Source organism: Eleutherodactylus coqui, chromosome 1, assembly GCF_035609145.1.
Source record: "Eleutherodactylus coqui strain aEleCoq1 chromosome 1, aEleCoq1.hap1, whole genome shotgun sequence".
Taxonomy (NCBI): Eukaryota; Metazoa; Chordata; class Amphibia; order Anura; family Eleutherodactylidae; genus Eleutherodactylus; species Eleutherodactylus coqui.
The window spans coordinates 438281593-438303711 of NC_089837.1; the positions used below are offsets into that span (position 1 = coordinate 438281593).

At 43.3% G+C, this 22119-nt stretch overlaps 1 protein-coding gene across 1 annotated transcript in view; it reads right to left on the reverse strand.

Moving 5' to 3' along the window:
• Positions 1 to 319: 319 nt before the first annotated feature.
• LHFPL6 (LHFPL tetraspan subfamily member 6) overlaps positions 320 to 22119 on the reverse strand; it is a 142965-nt gene continuing 121165 nt past the window's right edge. The window contains exons 3-4 of the mRNA XM_066582290.1: positions 14057 to 14155; positions 320 to 3531 (exon numbers count right to left, since the gene is read on the reverse strand). Of these exons, the coding sequence (XP_066438387.1) occupies positions 3413 to 3531; positions 14057 to 14155 (218 nt within the window). The 3' untranslated portion in view covers positions 320 to 3412. The remainder of the gene's footprint in view (positions 3532 to 14056; positions 14156 to 22119) is intronic.

The following is a 22119-nucleotide window of genomic DNA, read 5'->3' on the forward strand; positions in this document are numbered from 1 at the left end:
AATTCAGTTGTGTGTTTTTTTTAGCTTCCTATAGCTTGTGTAATTTGCTTAGAGGGAACATCAATAACATGCTGTAATCAATAGTAAATGACCGTGACTGTCACTTTGCGCAAGAACAGTTATCATGATTGAAAAAAGTATGCAATCACTCAGTCGACCTTTCCCTAAGCAAATATCAGTCATTTTAGCCCATCTGTAATTAAAAGCGATGATCAATTCTATGACGTTAGTAAATAAGCAACATGACCAGCAATTCGAAGGCGAAAGTATCCATAATACAAGAAGTCTACAAGTGTAGTAAACGTAAAACAACAGCATATATAAAAAGTACCAGCCGTACTTTATTGTTTACTCTACAAACCAATGGTAAAAGAAGCTTATATATTTACAAGGTTTATTCTTAATACAAACATACTACCTTGTCATTGTAGGTAAAAAAAAAGCATAGTAAAACGTTACAAAGCCCAAAGATGGCATGACAACTAAACCACACGTGACTTCTATGACAATGTCAAACATAAGCTGTGTGTAGGCAAGAGGGTGTTTCTAAGAGAGTATTGAAGTTCCGCTGAAAAATCATCAGGATTTTGCATTGTGAGAGCAAACAAACCTATAATTGTGTTATATAATAGTGCTGGAATATGATAAAACATGTATTATAACATAAAACATAATGCAGAACTGGTTCCTAATGTCACCTGTGCACATAAAACAAAGGACGTTATAAAAGGGTGATTACTGGTCCAATGAATAGTATACATAATATATGCAGCAAAGGAAAAATAATACTGAATACGAAGCTCCTCTGTTCTTCGAAGGACGTAGTTGCACAGAGGAGGTTCAGGAACTGAGAGGGTTAAAGAGAAGTCTCTCAAGTTTTCATGTTATTCCACAGATGGCAGAAAGGAAGCAATGGCTTTTACCCGATCAACATTTGAGAAAAGCTCAGGGGAAAGTATTATATAGAGCGGAGTAAAGGGCAAGACTGTACAGAGAAGGTTGACTTACTAAGCCATAGACTTCAGCTGGCTAGGGTTTTGAAGGAACGCAGAAGAAGTGATGTAGAAATCTGGGTTACCTTTCGAGTACTTTATTAGGAACATTTTTATCAAATCATAATTTTAACCCTTTCCAATCCAATTTGTATTCTGGTTTTCCTAGGGGGCTTACTCTTCTAGAGTTATACAACGGCGCTATATGCTGGCTAAAGCCAGTACTGCATGAGGTGACACGTTGGATAGGCTCCGACAGCAGAGAGGCTGGCAATATACAGTAAGAGAACCCCGACGGACATCTTCCAACATCGGAGCTGACAGTGGATTGGAAAGGGTTAAACAATCCATTCTTACATATGTATGTGTTATCTAGGGCATTCTTACCTACAGGACTGTGCAAAAGTTTCAGGCAGCTGTGGAGAAAATACTGCAAAGTAAGACTTTTTACAAAATAGATAGTGTCTGATTGGCTGCAAATTTATTCTACAGCAGGACAACGACCGCAAACATCCAACCAATGTCAATAACAACTATCTTCAGAGTAAAGAAGAACAAGGAGTCCTGGAAGTGATGATATGGCCCCACAGAGCTGTGATCTCAACATCATCCAGTCTGTCTGAGATAACATGGAGAGATAGAAGGATTTGAGCAAGCTACATCTACAGAAGATCTGTGGTTAGTTCTCCAAGATGTTTGCAACAACCTCCCTGCCGAGTTTCTTCAAAAAACTGTGTGCAAGTGGACCTAGAAGAATTGATGCTGTTTTGAAGGTAAAGGGTGGTCACACCAAATATTGGTTTGTTTTATATTTCTCTTTTTTTCATTCACTTTCGTTTTTTTGTCAAATAGAATGCAATTAACACTTCTATTTTTGAACATATTCTTACTTTGCAGCATTTTTCCCATAGGCTATAATAGGGCTGTCTATGGAATTTCATGGACAGCACACAGCCCCAAAATATGCTAGTATGCCCGAAGCCAAATTCAGAGAGTGGGCTCTCCACAGCATTACCACCTTTACTACTAAAAATGGCAGCCAGATAAAAGGGAGATATGATATAAGGGTCATGACTTCCTCTGGAAACCTTTTATTTTCTAATATCCTTGTGGACCAAGGTAGTGAAACGGTTAATATCAACATCTCAGGTCTAGAATAATTAGGAGATAATGCAAACTTTCCTGGCAGTTTAGGTGAATGGGTGAAAGCTAACATCCCTGGTGGTCTAGTGTATTTAAAAGGTCAAAGTCAACATCCCTAGTGGTCTAGTGTATTTAGAGTCCTATGATCGGTGGAGCCGGCTGCATAGCTTTGCAGCTGCAGCTCCTCTGATCCTATCATAGCTTTTCTTTTCTCTCTATTCCCCCATTCCTCTGTATAAAGTCCTATTAGATTCGGCTCCCGACGCTTTGAACCTATCAAGTGGGTGGTTTCCACTGTTTACTGTCAATGGAGGACATCAGATTTGAGTAACCGTGAGCGGTGGAGACCGCCCACTTGACAGATTCAATATGCCGAGAGACAAATTTATCAGGGTTCGGTATGGGGAAATGGGGGAGTGTGTAGAGAAAAGAAAACCAACCAAGCCTACTAATCCTGGAAAATAACAGGTCCTCTTTAAGAGGTCCCTGGTGGTCTTGAATATTGAAGAGGTCAATACCTTCTTAAAAGCTACCTGCTACTTACACGTTACAGTTACAAGACTGAGATGGCTTACAGATAATAGGAGGAGATTATACAGAAAGACTAATTAGGGTTACACTTGTACCTTGAAATGTTTGCTTGAAATCAGGAGAAATATGGACAGGTTACTGTAAGCTTTGCTGCCCACTACCGGAGTTACTTATCTCCTTAGTGCCTGTTGACCTGGTTAGTCACTATCTGCCCATTTTAATACTATGTATATACAGCACTACTCGATGACAGATGTGGGATTGGATCAAACAATTTTCCTAATGGAATTTCAAATACAATAACTTGTCTGGGACCATTGTGCCGAGTCTGCCATTGGTCTAATGAGCCAGCATGAGGAGAAACATGAAAACCAGAGAGACAAAGTCCTCCATTCTATTTCAGTGCAACTGTAGACCATTTTGACGGACGGAATAATCAAAGGCTGTGATAACAGGTGCCTTTGTGCTATTCATATATATGTGCTTATCCCAATCAGTAGTGATCAAGTGTAGACTCCATCAAGATCACAAATGTGGCCATCAAAAAGCGTGGTCATTTGTCCGCAACACACTGTCCATCCTTAGAACCAGACTTTTGTTTCTCTTACGTTGCATTTTATCCATTTCAAGTTCTTGCCGATGCAGTCATATTATAAGGTCATCTTAACTTGTCAACTGTCCCGGTAAACAAGCTCAAAAACTAGGTTCAGAAGATCAGACGCTGCTCCTCGTTTTCTGTGTGGCTTCTAATATGGATATTGCTTCTGCTTCTTTCCAGAGAAACATGACAACCATGTGCAGATGAGCATTGCGGCAGCTGCTCCTCCACCGGTGCAGTAATAGGCCCATCCAATTCTGCACATGCCTAGAACAAAAAATACAGTCATGAATACAGGAACATAAGTTACATTAGACAGCATAACAGCATAGTCTTCTTCTCAGCCCTGAATTATCTACTCCACACTTTTATTTTAATTGGCACCGAAGTCACCGTGCAATGGACGATATACATGCTGGAACTGGTCTGGGTTCTCTTCCCTTCATTCAGTATAAACCCTGGCCTTTGCCATCTTCTTGGAAGGTCCCACGTCTCCGGGACATGGGAGCTGGATAAATCAACCACAAGGCAAGGGGCAGGGTTTAGTATGAATGGAGGTGGAGACAGAATCAGTTCTAGTATGTGAATTGCTCTTGGGAAGGGACCCAAAGACCACTGCAATTAAAAAAACAAACAAACATATGATTACACTTGTCTTCCTATTACCCATCTATGGTTAAAAGGGTGTCTGGAACTTTTTTGAGGGTCTGCCACTCAGATCTCCGCTCATTCCGGGTGCCACTGTTACCATGGAAAGTGCAGGAAGCACATAGCGCTAACCATAACGCAGTGGCCCGGGTTTGTATTGCAGGAACCACTTCCATTAAATTCAAGGAGAGCTGCATCTGCAATACCAACCTGGACCGTTATACTATGATCAGTGCAATGTGCTTCCTGCACTTCCCATTTTGACAGCGGCACTGGTATTCAGCTGATTGCAGAGAATCAGAGCGACAGACCTCCACCAATCATATATTAATGACCTGACCTGAGGACAGGTCATCAATAGAAAAAAATTTTAAGTCTCAGACAACCCCTTTAATATAGCTTAAAGGGGTTGTCCCGCGGCAGCAAGTGGGTCTATACACTTCTGTATGGCCATATTAATGCACTTTGTAATATACATTGTGCATTAATTATGAGCCATACAGAAGTTATAAAAAGTTTTATACTTACCTGCTCCGTTGCTGGCGTCCTCGTCTCCATGGTGCCGACTAATTTTCGGCCTCCGATGGCCAAATTAGCCGCGCTTGCGCAGTCCGGGTCTTCTCCTGTTCTCTATGGGGCTCCGTGTAGCTCCGCCCCGTCACGTGCCGATTCCAGCCAATCAGGAGGCTGGAATCGGCAATGGACCGCACAGAAGAGCTGCGGTCCACGGAGGAAGAGGATTCTGGCGGCCATCTTCACAGGTAAGTATAGAAGTCACCGGAGCGCGGGGATTAAGGTAAGCGCTCCGGTAAGCTTTCTGTACGTCCCTGCATCCCTGCATCGGGGTTGTCTCGCGCCGAACGGGGGGGGGGGGGGGGGGGTTGAAAGAAAAAAAAACCCCGTTTTGGCGCGGGACAACCCCTTTAATGTGAGAAGTGAACTTGGGCTTCCATTCAGTGCGACCCTATGGCATTTCTGGCACCCCACATTTGAGGATTCCTCTCTGGAATTTCGCACTCCAGAAAGAAAGAGATGAGGTGAAGAGATGGTAGTGCATTCGTTTGTCTCTTTCTATGGTAGTTTTATGGAAGTTGTGAAACTTGTAGCTGCTTCTATACTTCACATAAACTTCAGTGGAGATATTCCCATTAGGGGCATAACTATGGAGGGTGCAGGGGATGTGGTTGCACCTTAGGGGGCCCATAAGGCCTCTCTTCTCCATATAGGGAGCCCAGTACTATGAATAAAGCATTATAGTTGGGGCCCCTGTTACAGGTTTTGCATTTGGGCCCAGAAGCTTCAAGTTATGCCTCTGTGCAGCATGGTTTAGGTATGGGTACGGGTACAGATACAGATAGAGGAGGGGCCACAGCTCACCTTTTGCATCATGGCCCCTGAGCCTTTAGTTACGTCCCTGATTCCTATTTATATGTGGCCACTGCAATTTTTCCTATCTTGAGTGCCAAATGACTGGCATTAATTCTCCCAATAAGTGAAGTCCCAAAAGTGGGACATAAGGAATAATAGTGTGCATGAGGAATAACACTATTTCTGGCATTTACAGAGTTGTATCCTGTATTTATTACCAGTGTTCCTATCTGCAGGCTGTATCTGTAATTTTCAGTTTTCTCTAACGGCATGTTTAAGTTATTCTCCCCCTCTCCTCTCCATAGACTTCTATGGGGACCACGAGTCATCACTTTTCTCCTCTTCCTGTTCACCATCTTGTTATTATTGTTACTGAAGACAGATGTCACTTGACAACCAGCAGCGGACAGCAAATTAAGAGTCTCAAAGTGCAATGACAATTTAACTGTTATTGCAGCCATTGGGAGTGGTGTAATCGAACAAAGTGGCCTTCAATCAAATAATGTTGTGCACCCATAAATTACATGAAAGAGTGAAGGCATCACTGCAAAAAAAACAAATTTAACCAAGTTTTTCCAAAAAAGACCATGCCAGTATCTGTATTCTTTTGCACCCCCATTGTGTACTGGGGACTGATGGTGTACGACGAGCAGCACTGTAGACTGGTGGTGAAAATGAGTCCTGCTAAGTGGAAAATCATCTGAATCACCTGTAATAGAGTCTGTGCACAGAGGTGAAATTGCATCGGCCTGCGGGCAAGAGTGTGTGTAAGGGCTCCTTTCCACTTGCGATTGCGTTTTTTCTTAACGCGATTGTCAATGGGACTTTCTAATGTTAAAAACGCAACGCAATGCACCAAAAACGCAGTTGCGTTTTTTACAATAGAAAGTCCCATTGACAATCGCGTTAACAAAAAAACGCAATCGCAAGTGGAAAGGAGCCCTAATAGAGACTCGTTACTGTTGCCACTAGTAACCACCGGTTGGAGTAAAGTGCTAAGAAACTTTGTTGCTGTAAAGTGCTAAGTTACTGCCTCTGTAAAGAAGTGTAACTGCCAAGCCATTTGCCTCTATAAAGATGTGCCATCATTACACCTGTTTTTTTAATTCTATATTAATGTAGGTTTTTACTACCAGAACAAATGAAGAAAGCAATATCAAGGCAGAATAGCAACAAGGCAATTGTTATCTGTATGATAATTCCATATTGTATAATAAAGAACATGAAGAAATTACAGAAAGATCTCCAGAAAAGAAAGAGTGAAACCCTTCTGATCGGAGAAGAGCCAGGGGAAGGCAAAGCGGAGGAAAGGAAACCCAAATATTACCTATAGCAATAAATACGTATACTGATACTAAACTCCATCCCGTTATACTTCAAAGTAAGAGAGATTTATATATTTCAAATGTTGTCTTGAAAACATATCCAATGATATCAGGTATTTAGAAATTTATTGCGGTATCCTTAAAGGGATGTAGTGAAATCCTTCATCCTCATCGCCTCCTAAACTTTGCTAAAGAGGTTTCCCGGTTACTGGACAACCCCTCTTGAATAGGATCCCCAGTGTGAAAATAATAAACGTACTTCTCTGTAACCGCCAGGATCCAGTGCTGCAGCTTGCTGTGGTCCTGGTGATTCCTGTAACAGATGACATAACAGGAAATCAGGTGACCACTGCAGTCTATTCTCCTGGCATGTTGCCAGGAATTCAAGAACGTGACATTGCAGCCTCATTGGCTGCAGCGGCCATGTGATTTCCTGTGACATCATGTGGAGGGGTAAGTATATCTCTGTTTATTATTTTCCCATAGGGTGTCGTATAGGGGGTTGTCCACCCCTATCCACTGCACCTGTTGTCTATATTGAAGAACTGTATCCATCGCCCCCATTGCCTTACAGTGACTAAACATCCACTTTGGTTAACCCTCCCGCGTCATTGTCTGTGCCATCGCCAAGTGGGGTCCTGGTCACACACTTTGGCCTGAAGTTCGTAAGGACTGACCCCTTAGAGGTTGTCTCCGGTATTGCAGCTTATCCCCATGGAAGTGAATTATATGAATACTAAACTATATAAATTCTACCCGATCTTGCACTCTTGAATGTCAGGTTTTGAACGCCTATTGTTCTCGGTTGGGGTTTCACAGGTAAATACACAATAGATTAGATATTCTCTAACAGTACATCCAGTGCATAAGATGCATTAGCAGTTCCATTCTCTGTGCGCTCCGTTGGGTGTAAAATCTCTGCTGATATTGAAGCTTCAATGACTCTTCAACGTTCAGAATGTCATTTTCCTGCTTTATAGCTGGTTAAGGTGTAAGCAGTGATGCGTCGCTTCATGGACAAGTTAAAGCTAAATTTAGAGAATTGAAAAGCAAAAGGCACTGAAGTAAGAATTTCGCTATAAGAGCTGAACAAAAAGTGACTATAATGATCATCATTGTCGTTGAATTATATAATATTAATTGTCCTCCTCCTTTGTAGCAACAGAGAGGCTCATTATTAAAAGGGGTTTTCTGATATTTAGCTTTTTGCCCCCTGCTGCCCACAGTCCTATTCCTGTATACTTGCTGTCCGTTGATGCTCCTATTCTTGTTCATTGCATCATCTGTGATGTCATCGACAGCCCCTGGCGCAGTGACGTAAACAGGTCACACGGGCTAGGAGCAGATATTCCTGGAACTGTTTTGGAGACGTCACGGAAGACAGCCCGTTCAGGACAATCTACTAGGACACTAGCAGCAACGACCACCAGTGTATACTAACATGTCACTGCAGCAGCCAATGCAGAGCAAGGGTGCGGACGGAGCGGTGGGGAATGAGTAGCGCATTATTAGGAGGTGAGTACTGTGACTTTTTAAAAATTTAAACCTCCCTCCCACCAACAGTAATCAAAAAACACCTTTAAGGCTGGGCCTCCATGGCGACTTTTGGTCATGATGGTCATAAGTGTTACAATGATGGTTAGGAGGCTTGAATGCTTTCCTATGGGAGAAAAATTTGCGATTGACTTGTGACGATCATAACTGTCAAGAGACTTTTCACTGTACAGAAATGCTGCAGAATCCTAGTTTCATTGATAATACACTTGTGTAAAATCTGACACATACTGATATATAGTATGGATCTATAGTAGTGATGAGCGAGCATACTCGCTAAGGGCAATTGCTCGAACAAGCATTGCCCTTAGCGAGTACCTGCCCGCTCGAGAGAAAAGGTTCGGCTGCCGGCGCAGGTGAGAGGTGAGTTGCGGCAGTTAGCAGGGGGAGAGGGAGAGAGAGATCTCCCCTCCGTTCCTCCCCGCTCTCCCCCGCCGCTCCCCGCCCGCCGCCAGCAGCCAAACCTTTTCTCTCGAGCGGGCAGGTACTCGCTAAGGGCAATGCTCGCTCGAGTAATTGCCGTTAGCGAGTATGCTCGCTCATCACTACTATAGATTTCTATAGGCACCATATTCAGTATAACTCTGGTTTAAATACATTGAAATGCTGGCCTTTATAAATCCCCCCACCACCCATGTTTTTCAAAACTCCTGGCATTTTGGGTGTTGTATTTTTCTTAGATTTTTTACAGCATTCATTGTGCGGGATTAATAATGTGATATTAAACAAAAAACTGGACTTTTATGAATGCAGAAATACCAATTTTTTCTTATGGGATGACTAGGAAAAGGGTTGGGGGACTTTTACTACTTTTTTTTCTAATAATTAATAAACCTTTTTGTCACTATTCTTTTCAGTCCGCACAGCAAACTTGAACTTATGATTGTCTGATTGCTTATACGGTATAATGTACTACCACAGTACTGCATTACACTGTCTTTTGTCTGGTGTTCTATTAAGACGTGCCCGAAGCTTGTTTTAATAGGGAATCACTTATGGCAGACCTGGGAACTTTCTGAAGGCCTCGGGCTACTATGATATCCAGATAACACTTTGCAATGTCATTATGGGGCGGCCCTTTTTTGCCCCCCCAAACACCAATCGGGGCCTTTAAAGGGTTACCAGCCACAATCAGTTATCCTCAACCACAGCTGTTGTAGCCAGGCTGTCAAAGATCGCTAACACCCCCCATACATGTTGGGGGCTTGGTTCCCAAGCTCGCTCCATACGCAGACACCCGATGTGTACCATACATGTACTTAAGGCACAAGAAGTGTTATTGTGAACTATAAACTTGTTGATGTTCCAGCTTTTCTATTTACCGAAATAAAAGTTAGAGAAGGTCAGTAATTTCACAGACTTAAGAACACATCGAGATGCAAAATTATTGTTGAACAGTCCCATAAATCATTTGGAAAGATTATTAACCAGAAAATTGGTTATGCTTTTGTTATAACAAAGCTCCACGTGTTGTAATAAATCCAGCGCTGACACTGCTGGAAAGGTCGAATGAGGCAAAAATATATATCAGCTTTATCTTCAGCAGCAGAACTTTATCAACAGAACTTGTATGGACAGGCAGTGGTGATAACGCCACGTTCATGGCGGGCAAACGTTTAAGAACTTGTTACAACTGAAGAGATTTTATAAAGAACAGGGTGTAGAGTGGGGGAGGGGTGATACTATATAATGTCCGGACATAGCTTCCTGTTAATACAGTAATAATCCAAAATAAAGCCGTGATTGATACTACAATGTCATAGAAACAGGACATACTTCCAAATGTAATCACCGTAAAAGTAAACTATTCTTTCCAACATTTAGCAGACTCTGAAGACTCGAACTCAGAGATACTTTTAGGAACTTAAAAAACTCCAAAAAAAAAAAATAGAGCACAAATAAAATAGCAGATTGTGGGGGTCAACCGCCTGGGACTCCCGGTGATCAGCTGTCCCCCTGGGCCGCTGTCTTAATGTATGTAGCTGTTTTTCTGTTGTAAGCAGACAGAGCATTCTGTACATTGCTGAGTAGCCATTACTGCAGACTGAGTACCATTCACTTCAATGGGATACAGCCTGCATTAGCAACCTGCTCCATGGAACAATGTATAGAGTGGTCTCCTTCCAGCAATTAAAAAGCCCTCGTCGCTGCCACTCCAAACCCAGAAGAAGTTGGTATCAGTCAAGTGCCAATCATTTTACACATAACCGCTCAGCCAATCACAGACTTCAGTGGTCACCTTTCATTCATGGCACTGTTGAAGCTTGTGATTGGCTAAGTGGTCACATGCACAATGTATGGCACGAGTTCTGATTGCTTCCTCTGGGAGTAGAGTGTCAGGGACATGGACCAGGGGGCACTGAAAGAGGAGTTAGTATCTATTATTTCTTTATTTTACAACATTCCATTGCTAATTTGTTTTTTTCTCTGACTCCCAGAAAACCTTTTCAATTTTTTCTTTGTCCCATAAGGAAGACTTTTTAAAAAAAAATTTTAAATTAAAATACATAGATTTTTCAATGTATTCTAGTGCATTATTGCCTATGCAGAGATTCTCACAGAGCAGGACAAGGAGCCTTTGTTAGGCTGAGGCTGTCCGCTAAAACCATCATCCCAGGCAATCAATATTAACAATTAGGGGGCTATTGGCTAGAGAACCTTTTTGCAATAAAGCCATTAATAAAATAACAATAGAAAATCTGCTGCTACAACTTGGCTTTTAGGTCAGGATCTCCTATGTGGTTCACCTTTTAGACACAACGATTTTTGCTCAAAAATCGCTCAAAGCCGTCTTTGAGGGATAATCGTTGTGTCTAACTGCACTGACATCGTGTAGTTTTTTTTAAGCCATCGCTGATCTTTCAGCATGCTGAAAGATCAGCGCTCAGTTATCGGGAATTCACAGCAGGATACAGCTGATACTATTGTTTCAGCTGTATCCCGCTCCCTGAACACAGGCTGGGTATGAAGGACAAAGCGGTCCAGCTGTGTTCTTCATACTCCACTCGGAGCACTCAGCTGTATAACAGCCGGGTGCTCCGAGCGGGGAACAACTGGAGGCAGAAGATAAGCGGCTCCGCTTGTCTTCTGCATCCTCCGCTCTAAGCGCTCGACTGTATAACAGCCGGGCATTCCGACCGAAGAACAGCTGGATGCAGAAGACAAGCTGCCCCGCTCGGAGCGCAAGGTGATCGCTCAACATTTGAGTGATCACCTTGTGCTGTAAAGAACACAATCACTTTCCTTGCGCCCTATAGACACAACGATTATCACTCAAAAAATCTTTTGAGCGATAATCGTTGTGTCTAAACCAGCCTTTAGTTTTATATCTCTGGTCTTATAAAATTTTGTATTAGTTTACAGTTCCGCATTAGAGACAAGTGTCAGATTATTAAATTTTCCGGATTACTAGATGTAAAATTCAAATAATTTTGCTGCAATCGGAAGAACAATTGAACCATACAAATGGAAAATTATGTATTCAAACCATGAAGTACCACTGATGTTGAACCTGAGCTCTGCGTCTACTCTGCAGGAAATAGTGTAAAGTGCTGATACAGTCCTTAACCAGAGGCCGAGTGTCAATGATATGTTATAAAGTGCTCATAATATAGTCCTGGATACTTGTTGGTGGGTATCTGATGCATGAAGTACTAAGAAAACAGTGGGCTTTTGTAGCAAATTGGTTGGTCAAGTCTTGGATGGATGATCTCTCCACAATCCTCCTCGCTGACCTCAATCAAGGGGGCATTCCTGAACCACAATCACTTTCCTTGCGCCCTATAGCAACTGCATGGGTCACTTACCAGTAGATAAATGTGTTTACAGTACCACAACTGCATCTAACCCTTCAATTCACATAGAATAACAAAATATTGTATGTATTATTGAACATTATGAGCTCTGTATGTCTACCGTACATATGATATCAGAAGTACAGTAGAGTTCCATAAGATTTCTTGGAGTTTATACAGATCTGCAATATGGCTGCATGCGTGAGGCCTTAAAAGAAGTCTTCCACCAAAAAGTAGCTTCCTAAACTCATCATAGTCAGAGGTATGTGCAGGAATGGTCCAGGCTCTATCCCACTACATCCTCTAAAAACACTCCTCTTGACTCTTAATTGAGGTCTCCAGCTCTCTTGAGCTGGAGATGACGTGCGTTTCACCCACCGTGCGTGCGCTACACTTCCGGAATTGGAGCATGCTCACTGATGTTTCCTGCTGCAGGCATCATACTCTCTGAGGTCACATTTGTGTGACTCCCCAGGAAGTAAATCTGAGTCACAACATCTGTTAGCGAGCCACGATGGCCACAGCCAAGAATGCGAATGTGCATGCGCTCATTAAAGAATTGCAGAGTGGAACATAAAGTGTCTCCAGTTCAAGGGAACTGGAGACGAAGAGCAAGAGACAAGGCGTGTGTTTTGAGACGATGGAGGGGAAAGACGTTGGACCAGTCCTGCAAATGAAACGCCCAGCTGACCAGTTACAGCTAATTTGCATACCACATCTGAGATGTGAAAACAGCAATTTCGGGGGATTGGAGTTGCCATAAAGAGAAGTGTTATGGCTTGACTTGTCTGCACATCCCACACCCTTGGGTAGTATTGGTTTTGAAATGATAATTTTAGGTGACAGACCTGGGGAATATTTGTATGTACCCCCTGTATATCTTTTAGATAGTTTATTTTTTAGCCTTAAGTATGCAAATCGAAGCAGCAATTATTTAAAGAACACCATGCATTCTTTTTTAACCCGATGAATTCATTAATCTCCAGCTCAGGCTCCGGGGAGATCATTCAAATCTGACACAAAGATCAAAGCAAAGTGATTAGCGAGTTTGAGGTTGAGTCAAAATAAAGAAAGTATAAACAGGTATAGGAGGCAGGGGGAACGCCAAGAGAGGAGGTATTTATAGAAAAAACGGAGAATACAGTCTCAAGTAGTAACTAATTAAAGAGACAAGCAGGTGTTCTTTAATTAGGAAAAGCAGTAATCCAGCAGCTGATAGACCTTAGAGAGTTTAGAATTTCCAACTTATCAGATTCATATTTAAAAGGGTTTTCTGGGCAAATATTGATGACCTGTCCTCGGGTCGGGTTGGCACTAGTTGATCGGCTAGGGTCCGCCAGCACAGCTGTCATTGAATTTATTAAGAGATGTGTCGGCAATTACCATCGCCAGATACTTCACAGGAGTTGGAGCTAACTGCTTCCACTCCGCACTCCTGTGTGTTGTGGCGTTGATAGCGGGTGCTCGATCGGCCGGGGTTCCGAGTGGTGGATTGCAGCCGGTCAACTATTCATGACCTGTCCTGAGGATAGGTCATCAACAGTATTTCCCTGGAAAACCCCTTAAATAAAGCAGATACATCAAAGACTTGGGCACCTAATAGAGACTCAACATTCTAAAGGAAAAACAGGATTTTTCCCTTCTTCACTCTGAATGCGCATATGAATTGGGCAACTATGTGTGACTACCACTCCATTCCCTTCTATGAGGCATTTCACACAGAACGGAATTGTTTGCAGAATGCAGCACACTCCAGGAATGAGTATAAGAGTTACAGGCATCGTATACCCCTACAGCTCTCTCCATTGTAGTTTATAGGACATCCATCATCTACAATGGAGAGAGCCCCATGCATTGTCTCCTCCTCTCTGAAGTGCTGATTGGGGGAGAAGGTGACCCCTATTCTCCCAATAGGTGGGAGTCCTGATGAAAATTACTTCAATTTATTATTGCATATTCATAGGATATACCATAAATGTCTCAGATGCGAATACCCTTATGCTCCTTGGAGCTGGTTCAGTATGGAAATGTGGCTCTAAGACCAGAAAAAGTTGTGTAACCCAGATCTAGACCTTTATGTATGCTGGTAGCTGTTGTACTTACCCAATTCAAATTGTGCAGAGAGATTTCCACATGCTTGTCGTACTTCTTCACTGTTCCAGCCCAGAGGATACAAAGCACAACCAGATCCAATCAGCAGCCCTGCAAAGAAACAAGAACAAATTATTGTATAAAACCATGTAACACGTCCTAGCTATAGACACAGCCCAGAGTCATATTCCAGATCAGGGACTATAAAAATCCTGATGAAGCTTCTTCAATTTTGGAAACAAACATCCACAATGAATACAAGATATATTAATTACACATATTAATAATAATAAATGGGTCAAGAGGGTTACGGTTTCTCCTTGTGAAGAACACCAAGCAGGCGTAAAGAGACCTGTAGGCCATGCAAATGGGAGATGGAAGGCGACATCAAATAATAAAATAGCAATACATAGGTAACAGTAATGTTCCCTCGTGCAAGCACCAACTCAAGATGTTTTCTTGGCAGACTATTTTTGCAGGGTGGTTTGCCATTGCCTTCCCCAGTCATCTTTTTTACTCTCCACCAAGCTAAGTAGCCATTTTACCAACCTCGACAGGATGCGAGGCTGAGTCAACCTTGAGCCGCCTACCTGATCCAAGCGGAGATTAAAAACGCAACCTTCAGGTCGTGAGCGAGAGCTTAGCACTGCATTTCTGCTGCCCTAACACTCTGCGCCACATTGGATTCCATAGTAATACATAACAAAGTAACAATCACAAATAAATACCAATGAAACAACTAAATAACCTCCACCTAATAAATTTGAGGTGGTCAACACAAGTTAAGGCCCATTTACATGAAGCGCCAATCGCTCCAAAAAAACCCAAAACGCTAAAAAGCGATCGTTTGAGCGCTAATTGTTGCGTCTAAATACGCGGCCATCATACACTTTTCGGGCACTGTTAGCTGATCGCTAAATTCAATCCAACCTAAAAATTATCTGACAGCCCTATCAGCAGTTCTCCACAGGTAGTGCTGATAGCATTGTTTCCCTCTGGACAACAAAAGACCTGAAAGCAGATAAGAGCCCTTTTAACTGCTTTCAGCTAAGGCTACATTTGCACACTTAATTGCTCTTAAGCAGCTGAGTAGCTACCTAATAGTTTATGCAAAATGATCGCTCAAAGCTGTCACTCAAACTGTCATTTGAGCGATCTTTGAGCGATCAACGCTCCGTGTAAATGGGCCTTCATTGTAGTTCTCTGAAACTTACAGTGAATTTACACACAAAATGTAAAAAAGGAAAAATTAGAACCGCTTCCAGAGTACTTTAGTATTTTGGCATTTTTCTTTCGCGTCATCGTGTCCATTTTTTCTTTCAAAAGTGACAACAGGAATATCGGCCATATTGGTTGCCACTTTTAAATTAGCTTCTCTAAAAGTTGTCACTTTGAAATTTTTCTGAATGTTCAAGCAGTTACAGCTGGCCATCTATTTCACGTATCATAATTTAAATGTGACAACTAAAATGGCTGCATTTTCTGTTGTCACTTAAAAAAAAAATGGCTGGAAGATCAAAACACAAAAGTACCAATCCAAAAAAAGATGTGCAATTAGCCATGCTCGAAAGCCACAAAAGAAAAGAACCGAACCCTCATAGTATTTTCCTTCTTTCGCATTCACCAAGACTGCCAGGACAATGTAAACTGAAAATATATACAGATGGTGAGAATTAAATTTGCATGAGTTTGTGACTAGTGACTGCAGCCAGCAACATTGGCCAGGAGCGAGGAATGCTAAAATCACTAATTCAGCCAAACTAAGGAAAGGAATTCTTAAGTTGCCCAGATCAATTTTGAGGAATGTGGCACCTTAGCAGCAGCATCTGTTCTGTGTCATCGCCATCAAAATACTACTTCTGTATACCGCACACACAGAACAAATCCTGATCGCCCCGGTACTACGCCCAGCGCAGTGAGGAAGCATAGCCTAATGACAGCAGCGCTCACTGCTACTGCACCCAGCGTCCGTGTAATTGAAAATAATTAAAGAGCGAACAACAGGTTCCAAGGGATATTCTGCTTGCAGAAATTAATGCGGCATGAGCTAATGAACTACTTGCATCCCGTTTCTTAACCCTTTCCTTAGCAATGGGAATATTTTATGGAATGTACAATATTTAACATACAATTCTTAAAGAGTACAACGAAAAACTATCTACAGAATAAGCCAAAGCCTAATACAGGCAATTACTTTGTAGCTCCTGTCTTATACCACATAGTGGTCTTATAGGATTTCCAATACTGTATATCCATCAAAAGCCAACATGACCCTTTCAGTTAATATTTTTTTTGAGCCTATAGTCTTGAAATGACTGGAGAATTTCATCTGGTCTGGAAGCTGCTCTTAGATGAAGAATTTCCTTTTCCATCTGAAGACTCCAAGAAATAAAGTGCTACCCTAAGGTTACATACTGGGCAAATCATAAAGCTGTCTATTCTGGCATCGTTCTTCTACGTCTTTACGGAGGTTGCACAACGTGACTAGGCCTTCTATGGATTCCATAGTTGTTACACCTAGACAAGTTAGTAACATCCACCCCTTCAGCCTTTTGGACCAATGGGAAGTTTTAATTAGTTTGATTTTTTTCCCCTGTTGTCTTAAACCTGGCTGTCTTTGGTTGTCTGAAAAAGACAGTGGAACAGATTTAGTATTCAAAATACAGCAGTTTTCTGGTGCTTTTTAGACACTTTTGTACACTTCTTCCAACTTGTCTGAAAAGAAGTGTGGCTTTATGGGAAAAGAGGGTGTGGCCAACAATTGCAGCAAATTGTGCCAAAAATTTTTTGGGGAAATTTTTGGCATAAACTAAGCCAACTAAAATATGGTGTAATCTTAGAATAGGCAGTTGTACCATCCGTATGAGTTACTGTAAGGAAATGGTGAATTTTAGTGTAGCCTAAGGCAGTCTTAAAATGAACAAGATTCATCACAGTGACTCATGCTGGATGGTACCGGTCGAATATTTTAAGACTGTCTTAGTCTGCATTAAAATGTGCCAGATTCATTACAGCGACTCATAGTCTAAGTTTATACCAACTATTAGTTGCCTTAATGTACACAAAAAATTGGTTTGTTGCTATGTTTTTGTGCAATTTTCTACGACAGAACACCCCCCCCTCTCTCTCTCAGACAAAAAATTTGCCAGTGACGCGCGCTGTGTCGCCGCAGGGAGGGGCCAAAACAGGCACGTCACAGCAGGGAGGAGCCAAAAACTGGGGCGGGGTTGAACACAATTTGATGCTCGTTCGAGTAACAAGCACCATCGAGTACGCTAATACTCGAACGAGCATCAAGCTCAACAGAGTATGTTCGCTCAACTCTAATCTGGAACCTTTCAGTAAGGAAGTCAAGTATTAAAACTTTATTGAAAAAAGTACTTCAATCACAGATAAAGTATTTAAAGGAGATGTCTCGAGGAAGCAGTTAAATTTTTTTTTTGCCCAGTCCCCCCCATTAAACATACATTACTAAGCCCCCCTGTAAATGACATTTCTAGCTGGTTCGTACTTACCGTTCCAGCGTTTCAGCAACTTATAAAAGTTTTCTCAAGATGGCCGCCGGCTCTTTCCCCGTCGCTCGCTGCAGCCCGACGTGCGCGCTCCCGAGACGCCGCCAGCTGTGTCTCCATGGCAACCGGACGCATCGCAGCCGCCGACCAGACGCCCCGCAGCCGCCGACCAGACGCCCACCGCCAGGCAGACGCCCACCGCCAGGCAGCAGGTAACCGGCGCTAGCCCCCGGCTCCCCAGCGCTAGACCCTCAGCCCAGGTGAAGGCCCCGGAGCCCAGCGCTAGTTCCCCCGGCCTAGCGGCAGCCCCCCCCATCGCAGCGACAGCCCCCCCCGGCCTAGCGACAGCCCCCCCATCGCAGCGGCAGCCCCCCCCGGCCTAGCGACAGCCCCCCCATCGCAGCGACAGCCCCCCCGGCCTAGCGCTAGTTCCCCCATCACAGCGGCAGCCCCCCCCGGCCTAGCGACAGCCCCCCCATCGCAGCGGCAGCCCCCCCATCGCAGCGACAGCCCCCCCGGCCTAGCGCTAGTTCCCCCATCACAGCGGCAGCCCCCCCGGCCCAGCGCTAGTTCCCCCGGCGCAGCGACAGCCCCCCCCATCACAGCGGCAGCCCCCCCGGCCTAGCGCTAGTTCCCCCATCGCAGCGACAGCCCCCCCCGGCGCAGCGCTAGTTCCCCCGGCGCAGCGACAGCCCCCCCCCCGGCGCAGCGCTAGTTCCCCCGGCGCAGCGGCAGCCCCCCCCCCGACCCCCGACCCCCGACCCATCACTTACCTGGGACGCTTCTCGGGGCTGCTGGGCTGGGCTGGGCTTCTCCGCTGGGCAGCTCCAGTTTCTGCACCTTCCTCTAACAGAGGAAGGTGCAGAATGGCCGCTGCAGCGCGCTCCCGAGCAGTGACAGCTCGTCTGCGCATGCGCAGAAGAGCTGTAGCGGGGAGCACACTGAAGCGGCTCGTGCTGAATAGAGAAGACCGGACTGCGCAAGCGCGTCTAAAAAAGCAAGCTGCCAGCGAATTTAGACGGAACCATGGAGACGAGGACGCTAGCAACGGAGCAGGTAAGTGGAATAACTTCTGTATGGCTCATATTTAATGCACAATGTACATTACAAAGTGCATTAATATGGCCATACGGAAGTGTATAACCCCACTTGCTTTCGCGGGACAACCCCTTTAACTAACACCAAATTTTTTTGTTGCCAAGAGTCTGGTATGGTTATCGATATGTCTTTTTGAATGACATGGGATAACATAACTTGGGAAAATCTCATGATTCTTGGTCATGAAGTCTTGGAGAACCTGATAAGTTACTTAAAAATGTTTTATTTTAATTTGGCAATTAGAATTTCAGATTTTTTTCCGGATTATTGACTTAGACATCGTTGTTGGGTTGTGTTGGGGGAGAGATACCGTGTAACATACTGTGCAATATTACTATATAATACTATAGCCGCCCCCACCCCCATGTCATGCTACAGGTGTTCAATAAAGCAAGGTGACCCCAGAGAAAACAAGGGAAACCTCGAATACAGAGACAATCTATGCTGTCAGATACAATACTACTAGATTAAAATCTTGGAGTCTTCAGTAAAACATGTCTGCTACATAAGAGGTAGTTTTTGCTTCGGAACTCTGTGTATTTTTTTTTTCATTTCCAAAATTGCTCCCAAGCCTCCGTAAATTGCTTTCCCTGCGCCAGTATTAGGTTAGGACCACACCATGTGATACGGTTATGTATTTTAGATGAAATGTAGAATTTGGTTCTAGCGGAGGTCTGCTTTTTTAGGTTGTGCAGATTTTGCTGTGTAGTAGTTCCTAGAAATGCTTTGAATTACAAACTGCACACGAGCCGCGTCACGCAGGCGACTTTGTATTTTTTTTTTTAACTAAAAGTAAGTAGCGTCAAAATATTCCAGGGACAGAGGAGTCTGAAATGTAAAATATGCTAAAAACCTTCAAAAGCGCACAGCGCATTCCTGCTGCGTGTCGGCAGCAACTGAAGGTATAGCACAAGAATCCGAGGATTGAAGTGTAATGTGTAAAATGCAAAAATAAAAAAAGGACAAAACGAAAGTGAGGCGCAAATACTTTGTATTTAATGGGAAACTTTGATGGAAAAACAGATTCTCCTGTGGATCCTCCCATGTAATAATGATGTCTGATGCCTTGGCTGTCTCTTGTAGGCTTTTGAACTGAGTGATGAAATCTTGCTATTGACACTTAAGCTCCTTCAGGCTGCTTTCTGTTAATCGTCCTTCCCTGCAGTCGGCTATACAGTGTGATAACTCCATTTATAACATTGTCATACATTGTAGTTCTCATAATGCGGTAATTGTCCAGTTGGCGTTTGCTACATCTGTAGCCTGCACACTGCTCTTGACATGCATACTGCTTCACAGGCACAGCCTGCTCCTCTCCTGTGCCTAATGGTGGCCATAAACATTAGACTACAGCTGAGGAGAATGAACAATTTCAACCAATCAATGGATGATTATTCTTTCAGCCGGTCATTGTCTAAAAAGAAATCTTCCGCTTCTGCAATATTCCTCCATTTGCCACCTGAAAGATCCTTTGTGACAAGAAAGAGCTTTGTTTGAAAGTACGATCCCAGAAAGATAATTTACCCTTTGCCCAGTTTTAATCAACATGCATGGCCAGTATGGACTGATGTGCATGACTGTTCACCAGGCAATTGATTATTCAACAGATGTTCAATCTACTTCTATCTAAAGTTTATGGCCACCTTAACGGGGTTGTATCACAACGGACTTTTATCACCCATCCATAGATAGGATAGGTGAAAAAAGTCTGATCATTGGGGTCTCACTGCGGAGACCCTTACCGATCCCACAAAGGGGGGCCAATTTCCCCCTCTTTTTGTCACTGCAGGCTCACTGTACCCGCCACAGCGAAGAGGAGATTGAATGGAGAGGCGGTCATGCATGTGCAGTGCCATTTCATTCATTTTCAGTAAGACTGACAGAGATAACCAAGCACTTGAACTTGGATATTTCTTTCAGCCCCAGTAAAATAAATGGATAGGAGCCAGAATTCATTCAATCTGCACGTCACTGCAGGTGGGTGCCCGCAGTGACAAGAAAAAAGGGACATGGGGCCTTTGTTTTTGGATCGGTGGGAGTCTCAGTGGTGATATCTCCATCTATCCCACTTTTATCACCTATCTTATATATAGGTAGTAAAAGTCAATTGTGATACAACGCCTTTAAAAAGGCTGTCCAAGTAGAATTTGTCCAACAATTGGGCCATCTGAGACATTTGTAGGAACTGATGGCGGGGGACCATCCAGAACGTGGGGACTCTCTTGCAAAGTGGGTGGCCTGGTCCTTCTTCCTAGAATCGGCAGAGTTTCAGGAATTCTTGGAATAGGCAAGCAACGGTAGATACAAACCTGGCGATGGGTGAGCGTCCTCTCTCGCAGATATTTCCCTCATACCCCCTCCTCTTCCCCTTACCTTCCCACCCTCTCTCCCCATTTAACCTCTTTCTTTCTAATGTTACTTTTCTCTCTCCGCTATACCTCTTCTTATACATGGACAAACCATGGCTGAAACATTGAAGTGTTTAATAGCAATCAGTGTCATATGACACAACACAAAACAATGTACATCGAGATTGCATTGATGTTAGTATCTTAGCAGCAGAGGGATCCCCAGAGGTCTCCTTCTACAGTTCCGCGCAAAGAAGTTCACAGTTAAGGGTCTATCACTTAGTCACTCTTGCCTATCTGAGGTCGTTGAGAGCACTAGTAGCAATTAGTACTATAATGTTTCGCACAGTATACGGTTTACACATGCTGATGAATGCTAATATATCAGAAGCAAAAAAGTAGTAACCTACAAGTGATGGTTCAGAGTTACTTATGTAAATGTCATGTTTTTATTGTTCTACTTCATTACATGGTCCGGTGAGACCTCTTTGATATGGTAGATTTAATTTGCAAAACCTTAATAAAATCGTTTAAACATAAAAAGGTTGTCCAGGATTACAAAAATATGGGTGCTCTCTCCTAAAACCAGCACCACTCCTGTCCATAGCTAATGTGTTGTATTGCAGCTCAGCTCCATTGAAGTCAATGGGAGGTGAGCTGCAATACAAGGCACAACCCACGAACAAGGGTGACATTGTGTTTGGAAGAAAGTAACCCTGGACAACCCCCATAGGGACCTCCATACAAATTAGGGAAAAGTCATCCAAACCCACTGATTTTACTGGAACCGGCCAACTGTTGTATATGTATAGGGGCCTCTTAACAGATGATGTTGAGAAAAAGAAAGATTGGGCATGTTGAATGTCAATTCTAGATCCTGCTCTTCCTAGAGATAAGCAACCGCAGAGGTGTCTGACAGCTGCTTACGGGAGAATTAGCCATTGGCCGAACCAGCATTCGACTGACACCTATTGAAGATATATGAGCACCTTAATTAGTCCTACCTCTGTGAATCTACAGCATCCAGCATACAGGCCGGCATAATCTGTATAACCATAGCTTGTGGTAGACGCTATAATGGGAGATTACTGTAAAAAGGGGTAGATTAGGTGGTGTT